This window comes from Triturus cristatus, chromosome 9 (assembly GCF_964204655.1).
Source record: "Triturus cristatus chromosome 9, aTriCri1.1, whole genome shotgun sequence".
Lineage (NCBI taxonomy): Eukaryota > Metazoa > Chordata > Amphibia > Caudata > Salamandridae > Triturus > Triturus cristatus.
In genome coordinates, this window is record NC_140592.1 from 235,562,579 (window position 1) to 235,587,732 (window position 25,154).

Here is a 25,154-nt window from a genome sequence, read left to right on the forward strand (position 1 = left end):
TGAGATACAGGTTTTTGAACGGAAAGTTTTTCAAGACATTTCAAAATTGGGATCAGAATACGCAGGCTGCTATGCACAGTAATATGAGCCATAGGGACTGGCAAGCATTAAAAACTATACAGAGTAATCCAGCCATCACCATCAAACCGGCCGATAAGGGCGTGGCGTGGTGGTGATGGACACTCAGGACTACGAAACTGAGGTTGCCAGACTTTTGGGAAATCGTTGTAACTACAGACCCTTGGTGAGGGATCCTACTAAAGAACTGCAGGCAACCATTATTAAACTGGTGACAGAAGCTAAGGAGAAAAAATGGTTGACATATAAAGAAGCAGAATTTCTGGTCAATATGAGACCGAGAGTTCCAGCATTTTATATAGTACCCAAAATCCACAAAGCACAACGACCCCCACCGGGACGCCAGATTGTTTCTGGTATTCAGTCCTTGTTGGAATCTTTATCGCAGTTTGTGGATTTTTTTCTGAGGGAGTGTGTCATCACCCAACCTTCTTATGTCCAAGACACAACAGATGTACTGAGAATTTTAGAGGATGTAACATACGATCCACTTAACCAACTCTTAGTCGCCATAGACATTGAATCGTTGTACACAAGCATCCCCCAGGAGGCAACACTGGTGGCAGCAGCACGTGCCCTGGGGGATTGCGAGTGGTTTTACGACACCCCTCAGACTTTTGTCTTGCAATGCATAGAGATTGCATTGACTCAAAACTTTTTTGCTTTCAAGGACCAGATTTACCTGCAGGTGTCTGGCACTTCGATGGGGGCAACTTTTGCTCCCAATCTGGCCTGTATTTATGTAGGCCAGTTCGAGGCACACTATATCCACTCTGACACCAATCTCTTCCAGAGGAACATTGTCCTCTGGAAGAGATATATAGACGATGTGCTATGCATATGGTCAGGCACGGAAGAGAGACTCAATGAGTTCCTAGCATGGTTAAACGATTTAGATGACTGCCTTAAGTTCACATTGTCTGTGAATAGACTATCAGCAGTATATCTTGATATTCAAGCAGAACATGACAAGCTAGTGACTAAAGTGCACCAAAAACCAACTGACAAAAATTCTTTATTGCACTATAGATCATATCACCCTAGAGCTCTCCGAGATAATCTGCCTGTGGGGCAGTTTTTACGATATCGCCGCAATTGCTCTTCTCTACAAAAATACTTGGAACAGGCTACTGTATTAGCCAGTAAATTGGAGAATCGAGCTTATCCCCAGAAGGTTATCAAACAGGCGAGAAAACGAGCATATAACACGCCACGTGCCGCACTTTTGGAAAAGACACCCAAGAAGAGTGGAGACTGTATTCCTGTGGTTACCACCTTTGGTCCACTCTCTACGAAAGTCAGACAAATCATTCGGAGGCATTGGCATTTGCTAAACACTCTGAACATGCAAATGCCACAGCATTGTTTTGCTTTCAAACGATCAGCCAACATCCGCGATCGTTTGGTACATACCAGACCGAAACAAGAACTACGAGAGACCAGTGTCCCGCATGGACACTATCCATGCAGGAGCTGCTCTGTGTGTGAATATACATCTCCCACAAAGAGTGTTACACTTGCCAGCAACAAAACTTGTAAACTTGTAAATTTAGCAACTGTAACATAACCAACATCATTTACAGATTGACATGTCCGTGTGATTTACACTATATTGGCCTTACGACAAGGAAGGTCAAAATAAGGATACAAGAGCATTTGAGCACATTGCGTGCAGGGAAACTTAGCACCAAATTGGTGCAGCATTTCCAAACCCACAAGCATGCCCCTAAGGATGTTCGCTGGGTGGTTCTTGAGAGAGTAATGGGGGACCAATACAATATGGAAACTAGACTTAGCACCAGAGAGGCACGGTGAATGTATCAGGAGGGTGTAGATCAGTCTGGATTGAACGACCTTATTGAATGGAACAAAGTCAATGTATAATCCACTAATCCAACTATCGTCTCTCAGTAGTGCATATACATTCTTTTAGCTGTTTATGACTCCCCCCGAACCCTATGAAGTTGGGTATAAAAAGAAAAAATATAACTACTATCGAACACGATATGTTAAATATCCATCTGTCGCAGCGTGCTCAAACACCCCTTATTTTATTTCTCATGTGAGGGGAGTAGCTAAATATGGTTGTTCTATACGTAATATTGAAGACAACTTTCCGTTGAAAATCACATGAGGTACACATCCTCGGCCATATTGTTCATCACGGGATCAATAAAGCTATCAAACATTCAATAAAAAAAGAAACTCATGTCTCGAGCACGGGCTCTGATTTTTGATTTTTGAACCCGGTTTTAGCTGTACAAATACAACAAGTTACAGCTATGTAAATTATGACCACTGGGATTTGCAAAGGGGTGCATACTGCTGTGCATAGATGTTGTGGCTCTTCTAAATAAAAAACATCGTTAATTGGATGATAAAGCCCACATAATATGCACCGATACATAACATATCTAATGTTCCCAACACCGATAGTAAAATATCTGTTTTCTGCTTAAACAACTAAAAAATCAAACATTTTATTAACAATTCTACCATTTAATAATGGTGACGACGTTAACAGGGCGTGCATATTGAACCCCGTAGTGAAGGCAGGGCCTACCAGGCGCGGTGACGTGCCGAGCGGCAGTGCGTTAATAATTACGCGAGGCAACAGCCGGGCAGACACGGTGCTGAGTCGATACCGAACACTGTCACGGTCACGGTGAGTTTACCTTGGGCATGCCGCTTTGTAAATAGGCTAGACGGGGGCAAGGCTCTAAAATAAATAATGATAACTACTGGAGAATTTGTCCCGCTAAGTAACAAGATAGCAAGGGATAGATCCCATTCCCATATTCGTAAATGTTATAGTGAGAGTATACGCTTGAGATAGGGGGATATGTAAATAGGCTAGACGGGGGCAAGGCTTCAAGATAAATAATGATAAATACTGGAGAATTTGTCTCGCTAAGTAACAACATAGCAGGGGATAGTCCCCATTTCCCCATTCGTAAATGCCATAGTGAGAGTATGTGCTTGAGATAGGGGAATATACTCAACAAATGCCAGCACGTGCTCTGTCACTTAAGACTAAGGGTATAATGGAAGAATATAGGTGTTGGAATTTGTGCAGTCTTAATCACCCATGGTCTCATGACACTCTGCTATGCTTTACAGATTCATGATAGGAAGTGACTGGAAGAGCCTTTGAAGGAGTGATTGAACGCACACACATAAGTGCTCGAGGGTAAAGGTATGCCCATGATGGGCTACATCCCGGTAAATCTTATGATAAAATCAGTGAGGGAAGTCTCTCATACTGCATTACGTTTTTTACTGTGACCAGATGCCAACTAATTACGTTATGTGTTGTCTGTCTATCTTTTGTTTCCCTGTGTCTCCAATAGAATTGTTTTTAAAATAGACAAGTGTTGGTGCAGGGTGGAGCGACAGACCCACGCCCTGAAGAAATTGCCGTGAGTCTCTCCTGTGGCAATGAAACATGTCGGCGTTTTAAATGAGCAGACAAACAGCACAGAATAAAAATTTATAGCAAGTGTGATCTAGCTCAGTTTTAAGATAGGGACAAGGGGAGCGATATCTTGATCCCCAGGTCCTAATTGTGGGGTTGTATCTGGTGCACGAACTGCTGCACAGTTAATCTTTATCACACACCCTAGCACCTTGTCTTTTTGGGTTTCTCCTACTTACTCTCATTTTTCTTTACACTTTCTGTCTTGGAGTGGTGGTAGCTGATGATGAGACCTTGAGGTAGCAGGCGAGTACCATCCTGCTTTACCCTCCCTGGTGTTGCTACCGTGAGGCACCACCATTCCTTTTCCATATCTTTTCACCACATTCAGGGTATTTAGAGACACAGGTCACTGTTTACACAGACAGATTTTAATTTTTATAACTTTTCCTTCTTTTTTCGCGTTTCAGTAATTATCACCTTGCAAGCCCCACAGTTGCATTGTATTCCAGCTCCGAATTCCACTGACAGCTTAGAATAGTCTTTTGGAACGTGGCAGGGCAAGTAGTAAAATGTCACTCCCCATTAGAATAACCTAATTGAAGGATACAATATTTGTATCTTTCAGGAGACCTGGAGTTTGGTACCCTTACATAAATCTGGGTATGCATGTTATTGTTCACCAGCCACCACTAGTGGGAGAGGGCGCCCGGCAGGGGGACTGACCATTTGGGTGGGGATCTCATGGGATGTCAGATTACCTTTCTCCCAAGTGTTAGTCCAGTCATTCTGGGGATTCGTATTAAGGGCCCCATGGGTGGAGACCCTATTGATTTGTTTAATGTCTACGTGAGGGGGACTAAAGGTGGGAGACCTTCGCCAACACTTATGCATCTGGAAGAGAGCCTAGCCAGGTGCCCAATTTACTCGAGATCAGTAGTTGCAGGCGATTTTAACACCACCTTTGAGTCCCTCGATAAAGAGGATCTAACAGGCACGCATGATGATGACCTCAAATGGGCTGCCCCCTCCTTAGATCTCCCCCCAGTCAAAAAATGGACGCAGTTAGCGCTCCAAGTGAACACCCTACATGTAGAATACGGGCTGAGGGCTGTAAATGGAAGATCCGCCTCGTATAAACAGGGTGCAAACACGTTCAATAGAAAGTGCGGTCCATCCTGTATCAACTACATCCTTCTTGACGTGAGATTCTGGAGAGACCTGATCGACATGAAGGTGGGTGCTACAATAGAGAGCGACCAAAATCCTCTTTTCCTCAGCATGACGCCCATGTGGGGTCTTTCCTCCAACACCCATGAGTAACTTACCCCTGAGAAACACCATGGAGGTCTTTCCATCTAACGATAGGCGAACACTAAAATGGCGGAAGATAGTTCTACATGAAAATAAGATTAAGGGCATGCAGCATGATCTGGCAGCAGGTACCCTCGAGCTTCAGTCCTTGACTGAAAGTATTGGCGAAGTGGCTGAAGTAGTTCTCGCCCACTCACGCTTTTTTGTGTCAAAATCTGTTTATTGATTGGAATTTCACAGATCACAAACATTGCATGAAAACAAAAGACCAAAGTGCGTTCAAGCTTACTTCCTTTACAGGTGCTGGTACAAGTCCTTAGTTAGCTAGAGTACATACAGAGTTTCACATTACACAGTGAACAGCTCCTAAATCTGAACTCAAAAAGGAGGGCCTGCACTATTGTGGAGGGTGACCCCACCATCTTTCATATAGTATAAGCGCAAACCCTCTGTGGAGCTTCAAGCGTGATGAGCGCAATGGTAGATTATCAATAGAAACCAAAATGGGTAAGTAATGTCTGTATTCCGCAATATGAGAAAGAAAAGAAAGAGACTCAAACCAAGAATGAAAAAAGAACTTTCAGCAACCTTACCCAGGGAGGTTCATGAGGCAATGGCAGGATCGGGCGGGGGGAGAAGCGAAAAGAAACGGGGGGATCCGGACCTAGCAGGAACCCCCCGCGGCCCGCACAGGGGGAACCATAAACAGGGCAACACACCCGCGATCTCAACCTAGAGAGAAGACGGGTCGTGACTAAATCAAAAAGAGATGTAAAGCTCTTAATGCAGGCAAACAGGGGAAGACCCTCAGAGAGGTAAATGACTAGGGGGCTCCAAATATATTCAAAGACAATGTGTGAATCGTCATCTATATCGGAAAGGCGTTCTAGCGCCAGTGCGCGCCACAGGCGGGCATGCCACTGAGTGAGTGAGGGAGCGTCAGGCTTCTTACAAGCTGCGGCTAAGGCCATCTTTGCTGCACCCAGGCATAACCACATGATAGATTTATCTCCGTGCGTCTGGTACTTAAGTAGGGGATTACGGACTCCTAGTAGCATATGCTCTATAGAATCGCCAATGGGATACCCTAGTATGAGCTTAATTTGGGAGAGAATCTCCTTCCAAAAGGTCTGTATGACCGGGCAGTCCCACCAGATGTGTTTGAAATCCCCCAGGAGACCACATCCTCGCGGGCACCGGTCAGAAGTGTCAGGGAAGATGGAGTGCAATTTGTGTGGGTGGAGATACCAATCGTATAATGTTTTATAGTGGGCTTCCCTTAAATACATAGACCGGTTAAACTTCGCTATATCTTTGTACAGGGAGTCCCATTGTTTGTCCGTAGGTGTCTCTTGCAACATGCCCTCCCAGAACATTCTGTGACGTTGAGTGCGGTGTGGAGATAGGGTAAGTAGTAGGGTGTAAAGAAAGGAGATACACCCCCGCCCGTGTGCCCGACCTAAGAAATTTTTCTAGAGGGAGTAGTTTCCTTGTGGCCACTTGGCGGTACTGGGGTTGTTGTACTCAATGCACCAGCTGCGTGTAATGATTGTGCTCAGTGGGCGGTAGGTGGTATCGGGACATGCAGTTGGCAAAGGTGCGTATTTTGTCCCCATGTAAAAGGTCCGATATCTTGATGCACCCGCCTTCTTTCCAGAGGTCGAAAGGCTCCTGGTGGAGAGCTGGAGGAAAGGCCGCACTAAAGTGGATGGGGATATAAGGGGATCGGAACGTGGTCAGGGGTAGCGTTTTGGTCACCGTATCCCACACTTGGAGTGTTGTGGAAGTAGGAACACAGCCTCACAGAACCCGAATCGACGCAGGGAGAGCCTCAGGTAAGCCCAATCGACCCAGTCAAAGGCCTTCTGTGCATCGAGGGATAATAAAGCGGCCTGGAGTTGTTTCTTTTGGGCTTTGCCTATGAGGTGAAATATTCTTCGGAGGTTGTCATGGGTCTGGCGCCCTTTAATGAACCTCGACTGATCCGAATGTATGAGGTCAGGGAGGATGTTCTCGAGCCTAGTGGCCAGTATTTTGGAATAGAGTTTTGCGTCCAAATTAAGGAGGGCTATGGGACGGTATGATGAGCATTTTTGGGGGTCTTTTCCTGGTTTCGGGATGATGGAAATCAGGGCTTCTCCCATGGTCGGTGACACCGCCTGATGGGATGCAATAGCATTGAACAACTTGGCTAGGTTGGGGTCAAATCGGCTGCAAAAGTGCGATAAAACTGCACCGTGAACCTGTCGGGCCTGATGCTTTATGACGTTTTAGGGAGTCTATAGCAGCCTGCACCTCATCCGTAGTGATCGCCCCTCCCAAGGTATCGTTGGCGGATGCTGGGACCTGAGGGAGGTCAAGAGTGTCTAGGTACTGTATTTGATCAGTCTCCCTGAGTGAAGCTGCCTGATATAGTGTGTGATAAAACTCACGAAAGGCCCCGGCTTTCCCTTCCTCACTAATATGGATTGTGCCATTATCGTCAATGATCTGTTTCACAAATTCCTTTTCTTGTTTGACCCGCAGCTGCCTTGTCAGGAGTGAGCCCACCTTGTCTTTCCCCTCGTACCCTCAGGCTTGAAGCCTCAGGATAGTATTCTCGGCTCTGTTAGTGCAGATAGCATTGAGTTTCCCTCTAAGGGCCGTGACCTTTCTGAGAGAAAGAGCCGAGGGGGGTATCCTTGTGGGTCCTTTCCGCCACCAACAACTCTTGCTCTAAATCTATCCTCTTCTTAGTCTGGAGCCGTCTGAGGGAGGTGGCCAGGGAGATGCAGTGACCCCTGATATGCACCTTAAAGGCATCCCAATTGTCCATCTGGGACGTATCCCTAGGATCATTAAGAAGGAAGAAGTCCCTGATTGCTTTGTGGAGATCATCTCGGTTCAATCTATCCCTGCATAGTACCTCCGGGAAGTACCATCTGGATAGTTTGGATCTAGGGGCTGGCCAGTTTAGCAGACAGGTCAGAGGTGCATGATCTTAAATAGCCATGGGGAGGAAAAGGGACGTAGTGATCGAGTGCACAAGCGACTGGCTGAGAAAAATATGGTTGATTCTGGAATAGGATCTGTGAGCGTGGGAAAATAAAGAGAAATCCCTCATGGTAGGATTGAGGGACCTCCATATGTCAGTTAGACCCAGTTGGTGGATTGATTGCTTGAGTGAGTTAGGGAACATCCCTCCTCCTGCCCTATCTGAGTGTGTGGTGTCTACCTGCGGGTCCCAGATGAGGTTAAAATCCCCCAGGACTATTATATCCCCAGCCGCAAACCCTGCTAGGGAATCTAAAAAGTGGGAGACAAAGTCCGCCTGTCCTGCATTGGGGGTGTAGATTGAGGCTAGTGTGCAGGTCCTGCCCATTATTGACCCCTTAACCATGAGAAATCTGCCCTCCCCATCTTTCTGCATGGCCTCGTGGATGAAATGCGCAGAGGAATGAAACAGAAGGGTCACGCCATTTTGTTTTCTAGGACTATTGGCCTGGAATATCAGTGGGAAATGTTTATGTTTATGTTTTAGCCTGAGCTCTTCTCCTTTCTTGAGATGGGATTCTTGAATCGCCACTACCTGCGGAGCCTGGCCCCCCAAGTACTTCCAGAGACGCTGCTGTTTGTTAGGGGGAGTTCAGGTCCCTGATGTTCCACGAAAATAGTTTAATCTCCATAGCCATCCCCGGAGCCAGCCAAGCGGTAGTTAGAGACCCCTATCCCCTGATATCCCCCAACATCCCCACCCCTCCCCACTCTGCCATCCCTGGGTAGAACAATTATGAACAAAAGAAGAACACAAAAAAACATCAAAAGCATGGTGCTCAACGCGTCCATATCGGGGCAGGACCAAACCCACACCAGAGTCCCGCAAGAGTTCCATGGGTGATCTTTTCTCCAAGGGTGCTTGAATTAGTACACGTCTCCAGTGTCGCCCATCCTCGACTGTGTATCCAGGTGTTCGCATCCTAGTAGACCCCGAAAGTCACAAAGTGGGGAGGTCATCCCCCCCAGCACCTATCAGATCCTAGCCCAGAGGGCGGCGGGGCGTCCAAAGAGGAGCTAAGAAGAATATAGTTTGTTGAACGCAGAGCCACCCTCCAGGGCAGATAAAAGAGTGACAGCAGCACTTTCACAGTCTGTTCATGACGTCTTCTTGTTAGATCCCGTGGCCTTCTGCCAAGTTCCGGGGGCACCTCGGTCTCTCCGCCACCCCCCGGCTTCCTCGTGAGGTGTGGGGTTTTTGAGCAGCGATGTGTGGCCCAGCCCGAGTAAGGCTGCCGCCCCCTCCACATCGGAGAAGTGATGTTGTTTATTGTTTAGTGAGAGGGAACTACCAAAGGGATAAGTCCACCTGTATTTAACTTGTCGCTCTCAGAGGGCGGAGGTAACAAGGTGAAACTGTTGGCATCTCATCAGCGTGGCCTGGGCAACATCCTGAAAGAACACACAGGAAGCCCCTTGGTAGTCGATCGTGTCTCGTCCTCGGGCTTTACGGAGTACCAGTTCCTTGGTTTTCAAGGAGGCAAACTTGGCCAATATGTCCCTCGGCCGTTGGTTCTTTCCTTGCTGTGCCGGGCCCGACCTATGAACACGCTCCAGAAGGATTACTGGAGGGTCCTCGCAAAATGATGCAAGTGAAAAGGCCCACCATGAACTGCTCTAAGTCCGCTCCCTCACGCCCTTCCTCCAGGCCGCGAACCCTGATATTCTCCCTCCGTGAGCAATTTTCTAAGTCCTCGCACTTGAGGAGCACGGAGTTCAGCTGCGCCGCGAGCGCCTCTGAACCGTCTTCAAGCGGCTGGAGGCGATCTTCAAGGTCCTGGCACTTTGCCTCGAGGTCAAGGGTGCGGGTCCCCACAGAGTCCACATCTGCCCGCAGCTCGGTAAGTTTGGAGCCCATCTCCGACTTGAAGGCCGCAAAAGAGGCGTTGATATCTGCCTTCATGTCGTCGCGCAGCTCTTTCTTAAAGTCCTGAAGCGTCGCCAGGAGATCCTTGCGAGTGAGTGCCATCCCTCCTGCTGCCTGACTGCGCTCTGGGTCTGGGTCGACCCCCACGTTGGTGGACCTAAATTAGCTGGAAAACCTTGTTGGGCTGCCCTCTTTTGGGAGGCATAAGGTCAACACCGGGCCCTGCCTTTCACCATGACGTACAGGCATAAGACGTGTTAGAGCGGCAGTACGCATTGTCCTGTGTCCAGCCAGGAGACCCCCGTGCGCAATTATCTTGTTACGCACTTTACGTGGCTCCTGGTGTTTCGCAGCCCCGTGCTTGTGTAATGCCCAAGTAGCTGTGCAGCCATGAGGGAGTTATCTTGCTCCTCAAGTGCTAGAGGCCCAGGGCTCTGGCCGCCATCTTAAGGTCAGGCATAGGGGCAGGCAGCTCCTCCAAGGCCCTCGGTTCTTCTGGCGCAGACTGGGGATTGCTCATGGACTCTCCAGGCTGAGGATAGCCAGTGCACCTACTGGGGCGAGACAGCCCCCAAAGATCTGTTCCCAGGCACTAGCGCGATGAGTAGGGGGGCGGCCGCTCTCACCAGTGCAGAAGAAGGATGCACTGCCCTCAGGACACTCCCACCGGCGACACCGTCACCGGAGCCCAACCTCACCGTCCGCTGCAGGTTCTAGGCATCCGGTGCACTCCACACCTCCGGGCCGCTCAACATTGGGCGCGTGCCTCGGACGAGTCCGCCATTATCTGCGAAGTGGGACGCCGTCTCCAGGTTGACGCCTTCATCTCACCACGGCGATTTAGTGCACGGTCGAGGTCGCGGGGACCAGGGGAGAAGCTGCTACAGGTACCACCCTTCAGCAGCCCGGCACAAGTTCTCAGGCCGAGGTGACACTAGCCACAGAAGTGCTCGGCCGCCATGATGATTTTGCGGCAGCGCTCCGGGCCAGTTGTGGGGTAGTAAGTGAATCCCCCAATCGCCACAGGCCCCCAATAATGATCACCAGCTGTTGGACATCCAGATTCTCTTCAGTCCCGTCCTCCACACGAATCTGGACGCCAGCTGAAACGCTTGTGCAGGACTCCGATGCGGGAGCCGAGCAAGATCACGTCCTCGCGGCCATAACGGTTGGCCACGCCCCCTCACGCTTTTTTGACCTACTCAGTTTCTTCTTCATAGTCCAGAGATTAGACCGAAGGCCTAGCACTTCAACTGGGGGAACATCCTCGTGGCACACAAGGGACTGTAGATGGGAGCGCTTAAATTTAGCCACAGCAATTAAAGCCAAGGACAGTGCCCTTATTAAAGCCTCTAGGAAGTGCTACAAGGCGACTCTGCACCATCTGAGAAGGGCATGGGATGAATCGCGATACCAGCAATTAAAAGAAGCATGTGCTGAAAAAGACTCCAAATCCTTCTGGTCCCTAGTCACTTGGGGTAACAAATCAGAGGCCTAACCACCCTCCCATCACATCAGAGGCCAGGCCTGGTATGATCATTTCTGGAAGGTATTACATTGACCCTGGAGACATGCCCCCAACAGAGGTGTTCGCTTCCCATAGCCAACCCTCGAACAACATATTTTTTACCTTGGGCGAGATTGAGGCCTCCATCAGCCGAATAATACAGTCCAAAGCTGCAGGGCTGGAGAGTATCCCTGGGGATTTTTTTTCTATCAGATATCAAAAGCTGGGCTAGCTATATTTTACTTTTGTTAAATGCTGTAGCTAGCGAGCCCCATTCCCAGGGTCATGGAAGGGGGCAGAGGTGGTCCCAATTTATAAAAAAGGTGATAGAGAGGAGCCTTCTAATTACAGGCCCATTAGCCTGATCAATGCCCTCCAAAAGTTTCTTGTGAAGCCCTCTTGCAGAAGATCCAGCTATGGGCAGATGACAAGGCAATCTTATCTCAATATCAAGCTGTTTTTAGGGAAAAGACGGGGACAATTGAGCAGGTATTTCACCTCCTGCTTCTTTATTGGAATGTTGCAGTCGTTGGAAAGGCAAGCCTTTACCTAGCATTTATTGATCTGAAGACTGCCTTCGATTTAGTCCCCAGGCTCAAACTTTGGCATGTACTTGAAAGGTATGGGCATTCCGCCACCTATCCTCAGCTTGGTAGTCCGAATACATGAAGGCAATTATGCTCAGCTTAGATGGGGGTCGCAGGGGCAACTCACCAAGCGTGAGGGGAGTCCGCCAAGTTTACGTTTTGGCACCCACCTTGTTCTCTTTGTATATGAACGGAGTGGTCAGCCTTTTGCAGCAAGAACCTGCCGACTCACCAACTTTTGAGGCCGAAAAGGTACTAACCCTCTTGTTCGCAGACGATACCCTGCTGGTGTCAAAGACCCCGGCAGGGCTGCAGCTTTTACTCGATAGATTCCATCTCTTCTGCGACACTAGGGGTTTGGTAATTAAGACCACACAAAACTAATTTATGGCCTTTAACCCCCCATAAATCCTATAAAGGTAGCGCAACGTTATGTGGGACACCCCTTGAAAGAGTCAGTACCTTTGACTATCTAGGTGTCCGCCTCTCAGACAAAATGACATAGAAGCACCACCTAACTCAGATGCTACTGGAACACAAGCGAGTCACGGGGGCCTTTGGAAAGGAACATCGGTCCTCTCACAGCAGACCTGTAGCTGCTGCCCTGCAGGTCTGTGACTCAAAAGAAGTCAGCACAGCTCTGTACAGCGCAAACCTGTGGGAATTTGACAATATACCCGAGTTCAGTAGCTCAGATCATACATTTCTTAGGAACCTGGTGATGCTGCCCCAAAGCACCCCAATCACCCCCCTGATGCTTGATATGGGCAGGCGCTCTATCGGCAACATTGCGAGGCTTCGCCTGCTGCTATTTTGGGCTCGCATTAGAAGGACCCCATAGCTCCTGACCTATGTGGAAGCCCTATCAGAAGTCATCCATTTAGACCCGTGCAATAAGCTAGGGTGGATCATAACTGTTAGGAAATTGGTAGCAGATGTAGGGCCTCAGGCCCTATGGGGGAAAAAAAACTCCACTCTTGTATCGAAAGGATGTATCAAAGCAACACTATTGGGAATGGGTGGAGCGACAAGAGTTTTCCAAGCCCAACCAAGGGAAACTTACACAAACAGGCCAGCCTATTGTAATCTTATTTAAACCTAATGGAGGTTCCCCCGCGACAGGATGCTTTATATTCAATTTAGGTTTGGCACCCTCCCCGTGGGCGACGTAACAGCCAAATGGTATCCAAACAAGCCATGCCCGAGCCTCTGCCCAGGATGCAAGGCACCAGTGGAGTCCGTTGCTCATGCGCTGTTTGCATGCCCGGCCTATGCGCAGCTGAGGTCTAAATGGTTACAACTGATCTGTTGACAGTTGGGCACACGGAACCATCTGGAAGCCTTGCGCATTTTAAAATCAGACCCCAGACCCCTTTTTGTCTATGGAGCAGCTAAGTTCCTTAGCCACATGTGGGGTATTATGAGGAAGGCCCTAATGAGAGAACCACAGTAAATAGTAGGCTGACCTCCAGACCAAGTTGTCCAAGGGTTTATCAGCTTCCCTATCGACAACGTAACACACAAGCACTTTATTGTAAATACTAATCGTCTCGTAGTCTGCCCACAAGAGGGTCCATAAGGAAAATAATATGACTGCTGGATATGAAGACCAAACTAACATATTGTAATTGCTGTATCATTATGATGGTCCTTCTTTCCTACTGAGATTGTTACTAAGCACATTTTAACCTTTGGAATAGCTTGTTAGTTGCTTTTAATTTTTATTTTTAATTTCACCTACCGTTTTCATCGGTGTGATCTTAAATCAAACGAATCTTAATATTGTTTGTACGAATGAGCCAGTACAACAAACTGTTCGTCCATCGGTTCATGCTGAGAGGGCATGGCACACTTGTATTTGGCCTACATTTTGCATCGCCCTCCCCTTGTGGTGTCGTACGTAGCAGCACTGTGCGCTTTTAAGCAACCATTGTACATTGTTTTATCATGAGATTGTTTTTATAAGATGTACGACGCAGAACCCATACTACTGCGGAAGGAAGAACCTGTACGCCCATTGTGACATGTGCTGTATATATTGCCTATTCTTAAGTTTTTATTTTTATTGTAACTAGTCCTTTTTTCCTAGCTTTTATAACTTGAGTTGTCGAAATAAAGCTTACACAACACTATATATATACACACACACACACACACACACATATATATATATATATATATATATATATATATATACACTCCACTGGTTCCCAGTTACCGGGTGATTGCAGCGCTCCTCGTGGGTGCTGATCCCTGCGGTTGAACCACACCGCTTTAAATCCACAAGAAATCCCTCCAGTCGGAAAGAAAAACGGGATGCACTCTTAACAACCTTTTATGCGCTTTTATTTTCTTTATATCTTCACTGCATGCAAAATAAAGGAACAACTGTGCGAAACAGAAAAGGAATTATCTTCATTAAAGATGACAACAGAGATGACAAAGTTCAAGGAAGAATTGGAAGTACAAATCGATCAACACGAGGACTTAGTAAGAGAACGCAAGCACTCCAAATTCATTAGGGATGCAAATGACTACGCTGAGGGGCGTATCTTTACTTTTTCTCGAAAGTTTGATGCAATGAAGGAACAAGCAACCTGGAATATCGCAACAAGCTTCTCAAGTAGTGCCTCTTCCCTAATCTCCAATGAGCCCAGTGATGGGGAACAACAAACTGAAGCAAATAGGAGCAAGTTATCTTTTTTAGGGGACATGCGCCTAATACTGCAACAGAGGCAATGGGAACAAAATCGGCCCACATTCCAACAACAAAGGGGAAGAGGAAGAGGACGGAAATGGTCACAAAGAAACCCAAAAGAAGGGGCAACAGAGGCAAACGTTACAGTGGAAAAAATGGGAACAGAAACGAGGAGCATGCGCAGGAAGAACAAGTAAAGAATGAATTACAGGTAGTGAACCTATCCAAAAGATCCATTTCAGATACAGAGAAATCGCTACTAAAAAGGGGGATAAACTTTTGCCCTACAAATAAAATGGACCTAGCACAAGTAAGGATAGATTTGTACTTATACATTCGCAAGATCAAGTTGGCCAAATTTTTTGGAGAGAAAAAACACCAAGGCAAAATCAAAACATCGGAAGAAAAAACAGCAAGCGTACAAGTAAAAGACACTGAAGGTTTCTTGACGCTATTAAACTTGGATGCCATGGAGGGAGAGGAAATCCCATTAAGCATGGCAATTACACAAGGAGGAGCAGGTCTAAGCGGGATGAAATCAAAGTCCAAATTTTATCCTCAATTAACACCAGGAAACAAAATAGATCTGTTTCAAGAAGCGGTTATTCAAGACCTATACAAATTGAAGGCATTTACTGACAACTTAACCAAGATGGAACGGGTGGCCCTACGGAACCTGACAATGGATGATCAGATTGAAATTAAAATGGCAGACAAGGGGGGAAATATAGTAATAATGGAAAAAGGAGCATATGTAGCGGAAGCACACCGCCAGCTAAGAAACACTAATTACTATGAAAAATTGAAAAAGAATCCCACCCCAGAAATAAAAGAAAAAGTTGATAACAGGCCTCAAGAATGGGCAGGACGGGAACTCATAAATGAAGAAGAATGTAAATATTTAACAGTGTCCCATCCAATTACAGCCACAATTTATTTTCTGCCAAAACTTCATAAGGATCACAAAAAACCACCAGGTAGACCTATCCTGTCAGCGAAGGGTTCATTGTTAGAACCGATGGCCAATTATATTGACTTCTTCCTAAACCCCTACGTAACTCAACTCAGCTCCTATATACAGGATACAACAGACCTGCTAAGACTACTGCAAAACACTCCCTGGCAGGACACATACCAATTGGTAACAATGGATGTTATATCCGTATATACTAACATTGAAAATGACATGGGCCTGGAGGCATGTGACTTCTTTTTGAAAGAACGTAACATCAAGTACAGTGAACATAACAAGATGCTCCTTGAAATGATATCAATATGCTTGAACAAGAATATCTTTGTTTTCGGAGATGAGGTGTATCGCCAGAGGAACGGGACTGCAATGGGATTTTCTTTCAGTCCCAGCTATGCCTGTTTAGCGATGGGATATTGGGAGAAAGAGGTCGCATGGTGTGCAAGTAATGACAGAATGGTGAATAAGGTCGTCAGTTGGAAACGGTTTATTGACGACATATTCATCATCTGGGATGGCACAGAAATGGAATTCAAGGAATACTTTGAGTTACTAAACAACAGCAAAACAAATATAAAATTCACATATGAGATCAGTAATGAAAAAGTGGTATTCCTTGACACGGAAATATACATCAAAAATGGCCATATACAAACAACTCTACATAGAAAAAGTACAGCAACCAATGCCACCTTGGAAGCAACAAGCTTCCACCAAAAAACCATAATTTCAAGTATCCCTTATGGGGAGTTCTTGAGGATTCGGCGAATCTGCAGTGAAGAAGATGAATGGCGAATACACGGACAAAACACAATGGAAAGATTCAAAAAAAGAAAATACAATACCAACATAGTAAAGCAATGCTGGGAAAAAAGAAACAGCAAAACGAGAGAAGATTGTCTGTCCAGAAAACCAAAGAAAGCAGAACCTGAGACCATCCGCCTAATAATGGATTATTCATTGGAAAGTAAACAAATAGTGAGTATCTTAAGAAAAAACTGGAAGATACTACAGCTGGATCCCACTGTGAAGGAATTGGTAGGAAAGCACCCAATGGTAACATACAGGAGAGCAAAGAACTTGAAGGATCATCTAATCCCCAGTCACTTCAAAGGAAAAGATAAGGAATCTACATGGCTGAAGACAAAAGGTTTCATAAAATGTCACATGTGTAAAGCCTGTCAAATTGCTCAACAGACAAAAAACATAAAAATGGCAAACAACAAAATCTGGGAGATTCGCCAATTAATAACGTGCAAGACGCAATATGTAATTTATGTATTGGAGTGTCCCTGCCCACTGAAGTACGTGGGGAGTACCATCTTTGAACTGAAAAAGAGAATACTGGAACACGTAAGAGCTACAATACATAAAGACAAATCTAACGCAGTGGCAAAACATATGGAACAAGTCCATCAAGGAGACTGGAAAAAATTGAAATACTATGGAATTGAAACCATTCCAAGGAAAGAACGTTGGGGAGATCGAGAAAGACAATTGCGACAGAAGGAGTCACGTTACATTTTAAAATTACGAACATTACATCCGCACGGCCTTAATCAGTCAGAAGAGCTCTACATACATTTATAAAAAAGAAGACAAGAATATGAAAATAGGAAAATTAAAACAAAAAGAAAATGTAGTCAAGGGATGAAAACATCGAAGAACAAATCAGGAATGCGTGGCAAAAAGAAAAAATGGAAATTAATGATCCAAAAGAACTTATCACTTATAAGATCAAACTCCACCAGAGGAGGCAAAGCGAAGAAAAGATAAGGCGTTCATGAAGAATAATGTCGACTTGACTTTTCTTACAAAAAACATTAGAGTGCAAACAAATAAGAATGACATATATAACATAAAGAAACATTTTGTGTTAAAACTACATTCTCCAGAATGCAAAGGGGTGTTTGGAAACCGCCAGGAAATGATGTAATTACAATTGAACTTAAAGGGGGCGGGACCAAACAAACAGTTGATCGTGAGCAAGGTATCAGGAATACCGAAACGCGTAGATCAGCTCTTGCCTGTACCCCATGCAGTAAAGATATAAAGAAAATAAAAGCGCATAAAAGGTTGTTAAGAGTGCATCCCGTTTTTCTTTCCGACTGGAGGGATTTCTTGTGGATTTAAAGCGGTGTGGTTCAACCGCAGGGATCAGCACCCACGAGGAGCGCTGCAATCACCCGGTAACTGGGAACCAGTGGAGTGTATTTATGACACCGGGAGCAGTGACCGCTGAACGAGGAAACAGAAGTGAAAAGGACACACCGCTCGGGAATAAAGACCGAGGTAAGGGTGTGCTGAAGAAAAAGTGGCAACATTGTTTCACATTTGTGATAATTCAGCTAAGTGTCGGAAGAACAGTAACTGGGCTAAAAATCCGCATTGTAAGTTTCAACAGGAAAACACGCGGCTAATTGAGCGTTTTGAAGTTACAGTAAAATCCGATTCACAACCGCTCATTAATCTTGTTTAAACACGAAGCCATTGTTGCAAGCAATTGGGGAAAAACAGACGGGCAGGCAGAAATGGAGAAACGAGAAGCTAAAAGGAATGAGATGTTGGGCTCTATGTTTGAAAAAGGCAATGCAGACAAAGACCCGGGAACATCAGGCATGACAGGAAAAACGGACATAAACAGTAAAATACGTGTATGGGAGAAATTAAGCCGCAAAGAGATAAATAAATCTTGGGAGCTGATTACTCTGAAAAAGTATTTGGAGGTACAACGAATCCCTAGAGGGCTGAGAATAATGTTGATGCCCAACCATCAAGACGCATCAAATGAATTATTGCAGGAATGGGGGGATTTCGTTTTGAAATCATCATTAGGCCTAATTGAAATTCTAGTAAAACATATAGAAATTGGCCTTGTAAAAATAAAGGAACAACTGTGCGAAACAGAAAAGGAATTATCTTCATTAAAGATGACAACAGAGATGACAAAGTTCAAGGAAGAATTGGAAGTACAAATCGATCAACACGAGGACTTAGTAAGAGAACGCAAGCACTCCAAATTCATTAGGGATGCAAATGACTACGCTGAGGGGCGTATCTTTACTTTTTCTCGAAAGTTTGATGCAATGAAGGAACAAGCAACCTGGAATATCTCAACAAGCTTCTCAAGTAGTGCCTCTTCCCTAATCTCCAATGAGCCCAGTGATGGGGAACAACAAACTGAAGCAAATAGGAGCAAGTTATCTTTTTTAGGGGACATGCGCCTAATACTGCAACAGAGGCAATGAGAACAAAATCGGCCCACATTCCAACAACAAAGGGGAAGAGGAAGAGGACGGAAATGGTCACAAAGAAACCCAAAAGAAGGGGCAACAGAGGCAAACGTTACAGTGGAAAAAATGGGAACAGAAACGAGGAGCATGCGCAGGAAGAACAAGTAAAGAATGAATTACAGGTAGTGAACCTATCCAAAAGATCCATTTCAGATACAGAGAAATCGCTACTAAAAAGGGGGATAAACTTTTGCCCTACAAGTAAAACGGACCTAGCACAAGTAAGGATAGATTTGTACTTATACATTCGCAAGATCAAGTTGGCCAAATTTTTTGGAGAGAAAAAACACCAAGGCAAAATCAAAACATCGGAAGAAAAAACAGCAAGCGTACAAGTAAAAGACACTGAAGGTTTCTTGACGCTATTAAACTTGGATGCCATGGAGGGAGAGGAAATCCCATTAAGCATGGCAATTACACAAGGAGGAGCAGGTCTAAGCGGGATGAAATCAAAGTCCAAATTTTATCCTCAATTAACACCAGGAAACAAAATAGATCTGTTTCAAGAAGCGGTTATTTAAGACCTATACAAATTGAAGAGTCCGGCATTAACTGACAACTTAACCAAGATGGAATGGGTGGCCCTACGGAACCTGACAATGGATGATCAGATTGAAATTAAAATGGCAGACAAGGGGGGAAATATAGTAATAATGGAAAAAGGAGCATATGTAGCGGAAGCACACCGCCAGCTAAGAAACACTAATTACTATGAAAAATTGAAAAAGAATCCCACCCCAGAAATAAAAGAAAAAGTTGATAACAGGCTTCAAGAATGGGCAGGACGGGAACTCATAAATGAAGAAGAATGTAAATATTTAACAGTGTCCCATCCAATTACAGCCACAATTTATTTTCTGCCAAAACTTCATAAGGATCACAAAAAACCACCAGGTAGACCTATCCTGTCAGCGAAGGGTTCATTGTTAGAACCGATGGCCAATTATATTGACTTCTTCCTAAACCCCTACGTAACTCAACTCAGCTCCTATATACAGGATACAACAGACCTGTTAAGACTACTGCAAAACACTCCCTGGCAGGACACATACCAATTGGTAACAATGGATGTTATATCCTTATATACTAACATTGAAAATGACATGGGCCTGGAGGCATGTGACTTCTTTTTGAAAGAACGTAACATCAAGTACAGTGAACATAACAAGATGCTCCTTGAAATGATATCAATATGCTTGAACAAGAATATCTTTGTTTTCGGAGATGAGGTGTATCGCCAGAGGAACGGGACTGCAATGGGATTTTCTTTCAGTCCCAGCTATGCCTGTTTAGCGATGGGATATTGGGAGAAAGAGGTCGCATGGTGTGCAAGTAATGACAGAATGGTGAATAAGGTCGTCAGTTGGAAACGGTTTATTGACGACCTATTCATCATCTGGGATGGCACAGAAATGGAATTCAAGGAATACTTTGAGTTACTAAACAACAGCAAAACAAATATAAAATTCACATATGAGATCAGTAATGAAAAAGTGGTATTCCTTGACACGGAAATATACATCAAAAATGGCCATATACAAACAACTCTACAAAGAAAAAGTACAGCAACCAATGCCACCTTGGAAGCAACAAGCTTCCACCAAAAAACCCTAATTTCAAGTATCCCTTATGGGGAGTTCTTGAGGATTCGGCGAATCTGCAGTGAAGAAGATGAATGGCGAATACACGGACAAAACACAATGGAAAGATTAAAAAAAAGAAAATACAATACCAACATAGTAAAAAAATGCTGGGAAAAAACAAACAGCAAAACGAGAGAAGATTGTCTGTCCAGAAAACCAAAGAAAGCAGAACCTGAGACCACCCGCCTAATAATGGATTATTCATTGGAAAGTAAACAAATAGTGAGTATCTTAAGAAAAAACTGGAAGATACTACAGCTGGATCCCACTGTGAAGGAATTAGTAGGAAAGCACCCAATGGTAACATACAGAAGAGCAAAGAACTTGAAGGATCATCTAATCCACAGTCACTTCAAAGGAAAAGATAAGGAATCTACATGGCTGAAGACAAAAGGTTTCATAAAATGTCACATGTGTAAAGCCTGTCAAATTGCTCAACAGACAAAAAACATAAAAATGGCAAACAACAAAATCTGGGAGATTCGCCAATTAATAACGTGCAAGACGCAATATGTAATTTATGTATTGGAGTGTCCCTGCCCACTGAAGTACGTGGGGAGTACCATCTTTGAACTGAAAAAGAGAATACTGGAACACATAAGAGCTACAATACATAAAGACAAATCTAACGCAGTGGCAAAACATATGGAACAAGTCCATCAAGGAGACTGGAAAAAATTGAAATACTATGGAATTGAAACCATTCCAAGGAAAGAACGTGGGGGAGATCGAGAAAGACAATTGCGACAGAAGGAGTCACGTTACATTTTAAAATTACGAACATTACATCCGCACGGCCTTAATCAGTCAGAAGAGCTCTACATACATTTATAAAAAAGAAGACAAGAATATGAAAATAGGAAAATTAAAACAAAAAGAAAATGTAGTCAAGGGATGAAAACATCGAAGAACAAATCAGGAATGCGTGGCAAAAAGAAAAAATGGAAATTAATGATCCCAAAGAACTTATCACTTATAAGATCAAACTCCACCAGAGGAGGCAAAGCGAAGAAAAGATAAGGCGTTCATGAAGAATAATGTCGACTTGACTTTTCTTACAAAAAACATTAGAGTGCAAACAAATAAGAATGACATATATAACATAAAGAAACATTTTGTGTTAAAACTACATTCTCCAGAATGCAAAGGGGTGTTTGGAAACCGCCAGGAAATGATGTAATTACAATTGAACTTAAAGGGGGCGGGACCAAACAAACAGTTGATCGTGAGCAAGGTATCAGGAATACCGAAACGCGTAGATCAGCTCTTGCCTGTACCCCATGCAGTGAAGATATAAAGAAAATAAAAGCGCATAAAAGGTTGTTAAGAGTGCATCCCGTTTTTCTTTCCGACTGGAGGGATTTCTTGTGGATATATATATATATATATATATACACAAAAATAACAACTGATGGACAGAATGCAGAACAATGTCATACATTCACCCCAGTGGAGAGATCCGGGCCTAAATCCATCGTTTTTATATGTATATGTGTACATACATATAAATAATAATAGGGGCAAACTGCGTGAAATATGCTCCTATATTTCCATCAAGGGATTCTGATGCGAGCACAAATAACCCACTATTTAATTCTTAATAAGAAATATAAAATTAATTTTGGTACAATAGAATGAATTTTTTTTTTTTTTTACAAACAGGGAAATGTTTATTGAAAACAGTAAGTGAAATACCAAGGACACACAGATATTTCCCAGATTTCACTGGTCCATGCGAAGTATCAATTTTATACCATTACATTTTGTACAAATAAGCACCAAAACATGTAATTGATGTAGGCTTTTGGCTCTGGATGTTCCTTTCCCTTTTCTAGAAATATATGCCCTTTTAAAACTAAATAGCATCATCATTTCTGTAACCTGTTCAATCTCAACCTTTGCAGTCTCACTTTTTGTCTCATTCTGCCTACGCATTTCCATACCAATGATGATTTCTGTAGAGGGTATATGAAGTGATTGGTGAAGCTTTGCCTTTTCTGTTTTCTTCTTCTCTTTAACTATTTATTGAAATTGTTCATTCATGAATTTGCACCCTGAGTGATGTTGTGAATTAAAATGATAAAACAGCATAAGACAGTTTCCATTGTTAAAGTATGCAATGTGGGTATTAATATTTAACATTGATCTTTGACATTCATAACTTTGTTCTGCCTTTGAACTTATACTAAACACGAGTTAAAATTACAGAAAACATATGTATTAGGCTTCACTGCCACTCAAAACAAATACATCAGAAAAAATGAACAATTACCCTCTTGAGGTTACAGATACTTAAACAATTCATTCTAGACACATCCTATCATAGAATAACTGTGTCTTTATAGAACGGTAACAATTACATCAGAACATCAGATGTTACAAACATTGAAAGAACATCCAAAGTGAAATTGAATGCATAAGTACTTACCCACATTGATAGCCCATCCTCTTTCCATGGCAAGCTTTCCAGCCTAATCGAAAGAAAAAATAAAGTTCAAATGCACAAATGGACACATTTATTTGAATGCAAAAACAATACTTTCACTTCTTTCAAGCCTGCAGGCTACCTAAAGAAACACAGCCTTGTATGAACAGAGAAAAATACAAATAAACCTGAGAGCGAGTTGTAAGAATAATCTTGGGTATAACAATGCTTAGTCAAATTGGCCTATCCTGGCATGGTTTCTCTTGAGGACCATGAAAGCTGCTAAGGTTGGAAACCCTTCCACAGCACCTAAAAGTCAGTAGGAGGAGCATTCTAAACTATTTGACAATATCTCCTTTACATTCTGGGGCACATTTAGATTCTCGGTGATTAAAGATTCAGCAGTTTCATCAATTCCCTTGGCTGTACAGACTTAAGACACAGAGGGCCCGATTCACAGAACTAATCTGAGACAAAATTCTAAACTTACTACTTTTGGTATTCACAGAATACAATTAAACTTACTAATTTTGGTTAAACTTACTACTTTTGGTATTCACAGAAGGCACTTACTACTTTTGGTATTCACAGAATGCATTTTGTAGTAGACTAAGTTTACTACTACTAAATGCCTTCTGTGAATACCAAAAGTAGTAGGTTTAACCAAAAGTAGTAAGTGCATTCTGTGAATACCAAAAGTAGTAAGTGCCTTCTGTGAATACCAAAAGTAGTAAGTTTGGGATTTTGTCTAAGATTAGTACTGTGAATTGGGCCCAAAGAGAGTTATCAGCTTCAACTGTGATCTACATTAAGGAAGTATAAGCTTTGAAAGTCAGAGAAATAAAGAGAGACATGCACGCTCTTTGACTAGTCTTCGCAATGGGGCAAGACTAAAGGGGTTTCGGGTGAGACTAGAATCTATTTCAAATCCTGGGCATGTATTGCCTTTTGCTGTTAGATGGAGCTGAGGAGGGACTCTAGAGATAAAAGGATCCGTTTGAGATTCTCATCATGACACCATAAAGGAATACGGAGTCTCAGCAGGAATAAAACAGCTTGGGAGCACTTTAGATAAGAAAAGAATGAGTCGTGTATTTTGTGGATTTCGTTATTTTCTCCACAGAGCAAAGTATGCCCCCAAAGAGAAAAGCATATGTAGAAACATCAATCTAATATCTTACTCATTTCTACATTTCAATTTTACAGATAGCAACACTTTCCATTGACAAGACATGTTTTTGTTTGCTAACAACTTTGTCACATGCATGTGACATATGGCCCTTGCCGGAGGGCCAGAGCGCCTCCCCCTGACTGCAGCTGCAGCCCGTTAGGTCCAGCGAGATGGGCCCTGGGACTGCAAGTCCCAACAGGACAGAGTAACATCAACGGCAACAACGTCCTGTGATGTGGGGGAGAGGCAGCACTATGAAGCATGATGTTGGAGCGCCTCCCCCCTGAAAGGAGTTGCACCCAATTAGGACCAGTGAGATGGGCCCGGGCACCGCAAATCCCACCAAGGCAGAGCAACACTAATGGCAACAAAGTCCAGCACTATGGGGGGGGGAGGCAGCACTATGAAGTGCGATGTCAGAGCGCCTCCCCCTGACAGCAGCCGCGGCCAATTAGGTTTGGCGAGAAGGGCCCTGGGACCGCGAGTCCCACCAGGGCAGAGCAACACCAACGGCAAAACAAGTGGAATTGGCTATTAACCAAAGCATAGGGAGAAAGGCATCAGGGCCCAACGGCGTTCCTACTGATTTAATAAAATATAATTCTGTCTTCTGGGGCCCCCTCCTGACCAATGTATTTGATAGCCTTGCTCACTCTGCATTGCCTGCCTCTTGGCGCACATTGATTATTGAACCTATATTTAAAAAGGGTAACCGCTTAGATCCCAGCTGTTACAGACCCATTTCACAGATTGATGCTACAATTAAAATATTATGCCGCGCAGTTCACGATAGTCAAGAACTGGGTCAAATCAGATTCCATATTACATCCACCACAGTATGGGTTTCGAGACAAGATATAGACAATCGAGCAATGTTTAAATTTGAATCTGGTGCTGTGTAAATATACTGTTGTCAAGCAGATGCCCCTTTACCTGGCTTTTACGGATCTGTCTGCTGCTTTTGATTGCGACAGTTGTTCTAAATTGTGGAGAATGTTACTATCTCGGAGGCTGGATAGTTCACTTGAGGACTTTCTTGCATATTTGCACACTGACATGAGACCAGGGTCAGATTCAGTGATAAGGGTGAAGCATCCAAAGATACAGAGATTTGTAGAGGTGTGAGACAAGGCTGTGTGCTGGCTCCACTTTT

At 44.1% G+C, this 25,154-nt stretch overlaps 1 protein-coding gene across 2 annotated transcripts in view; it reads right to left on the bottom strand.

The window, feature by feature from the left end:
- HDAC11 (histone deacetylase 11) overlaps window positions 1-25,154 on the bottom strand; it is a 241,746-nt gene that overhangs the window by 77,564 nt on the left and 139,028 nt on the right. For both annotated transcript variants that reach the window (XR_014968512.1, XM_085624814.1), the window contains exon 5: window positions 22,834-22,876. Coding sequence is in view for 1 of the 2 variants with exons in the window: in XM_085624814.1 (XP_085480940.1) it covers window positions 22,834-22,876 (43 nt within the window). In the remaining variant the exon portion in view is untranslated. The remainder of the gene's footprint in view (window positions 1-22,833; window positions 22,877-25,154) is intronic.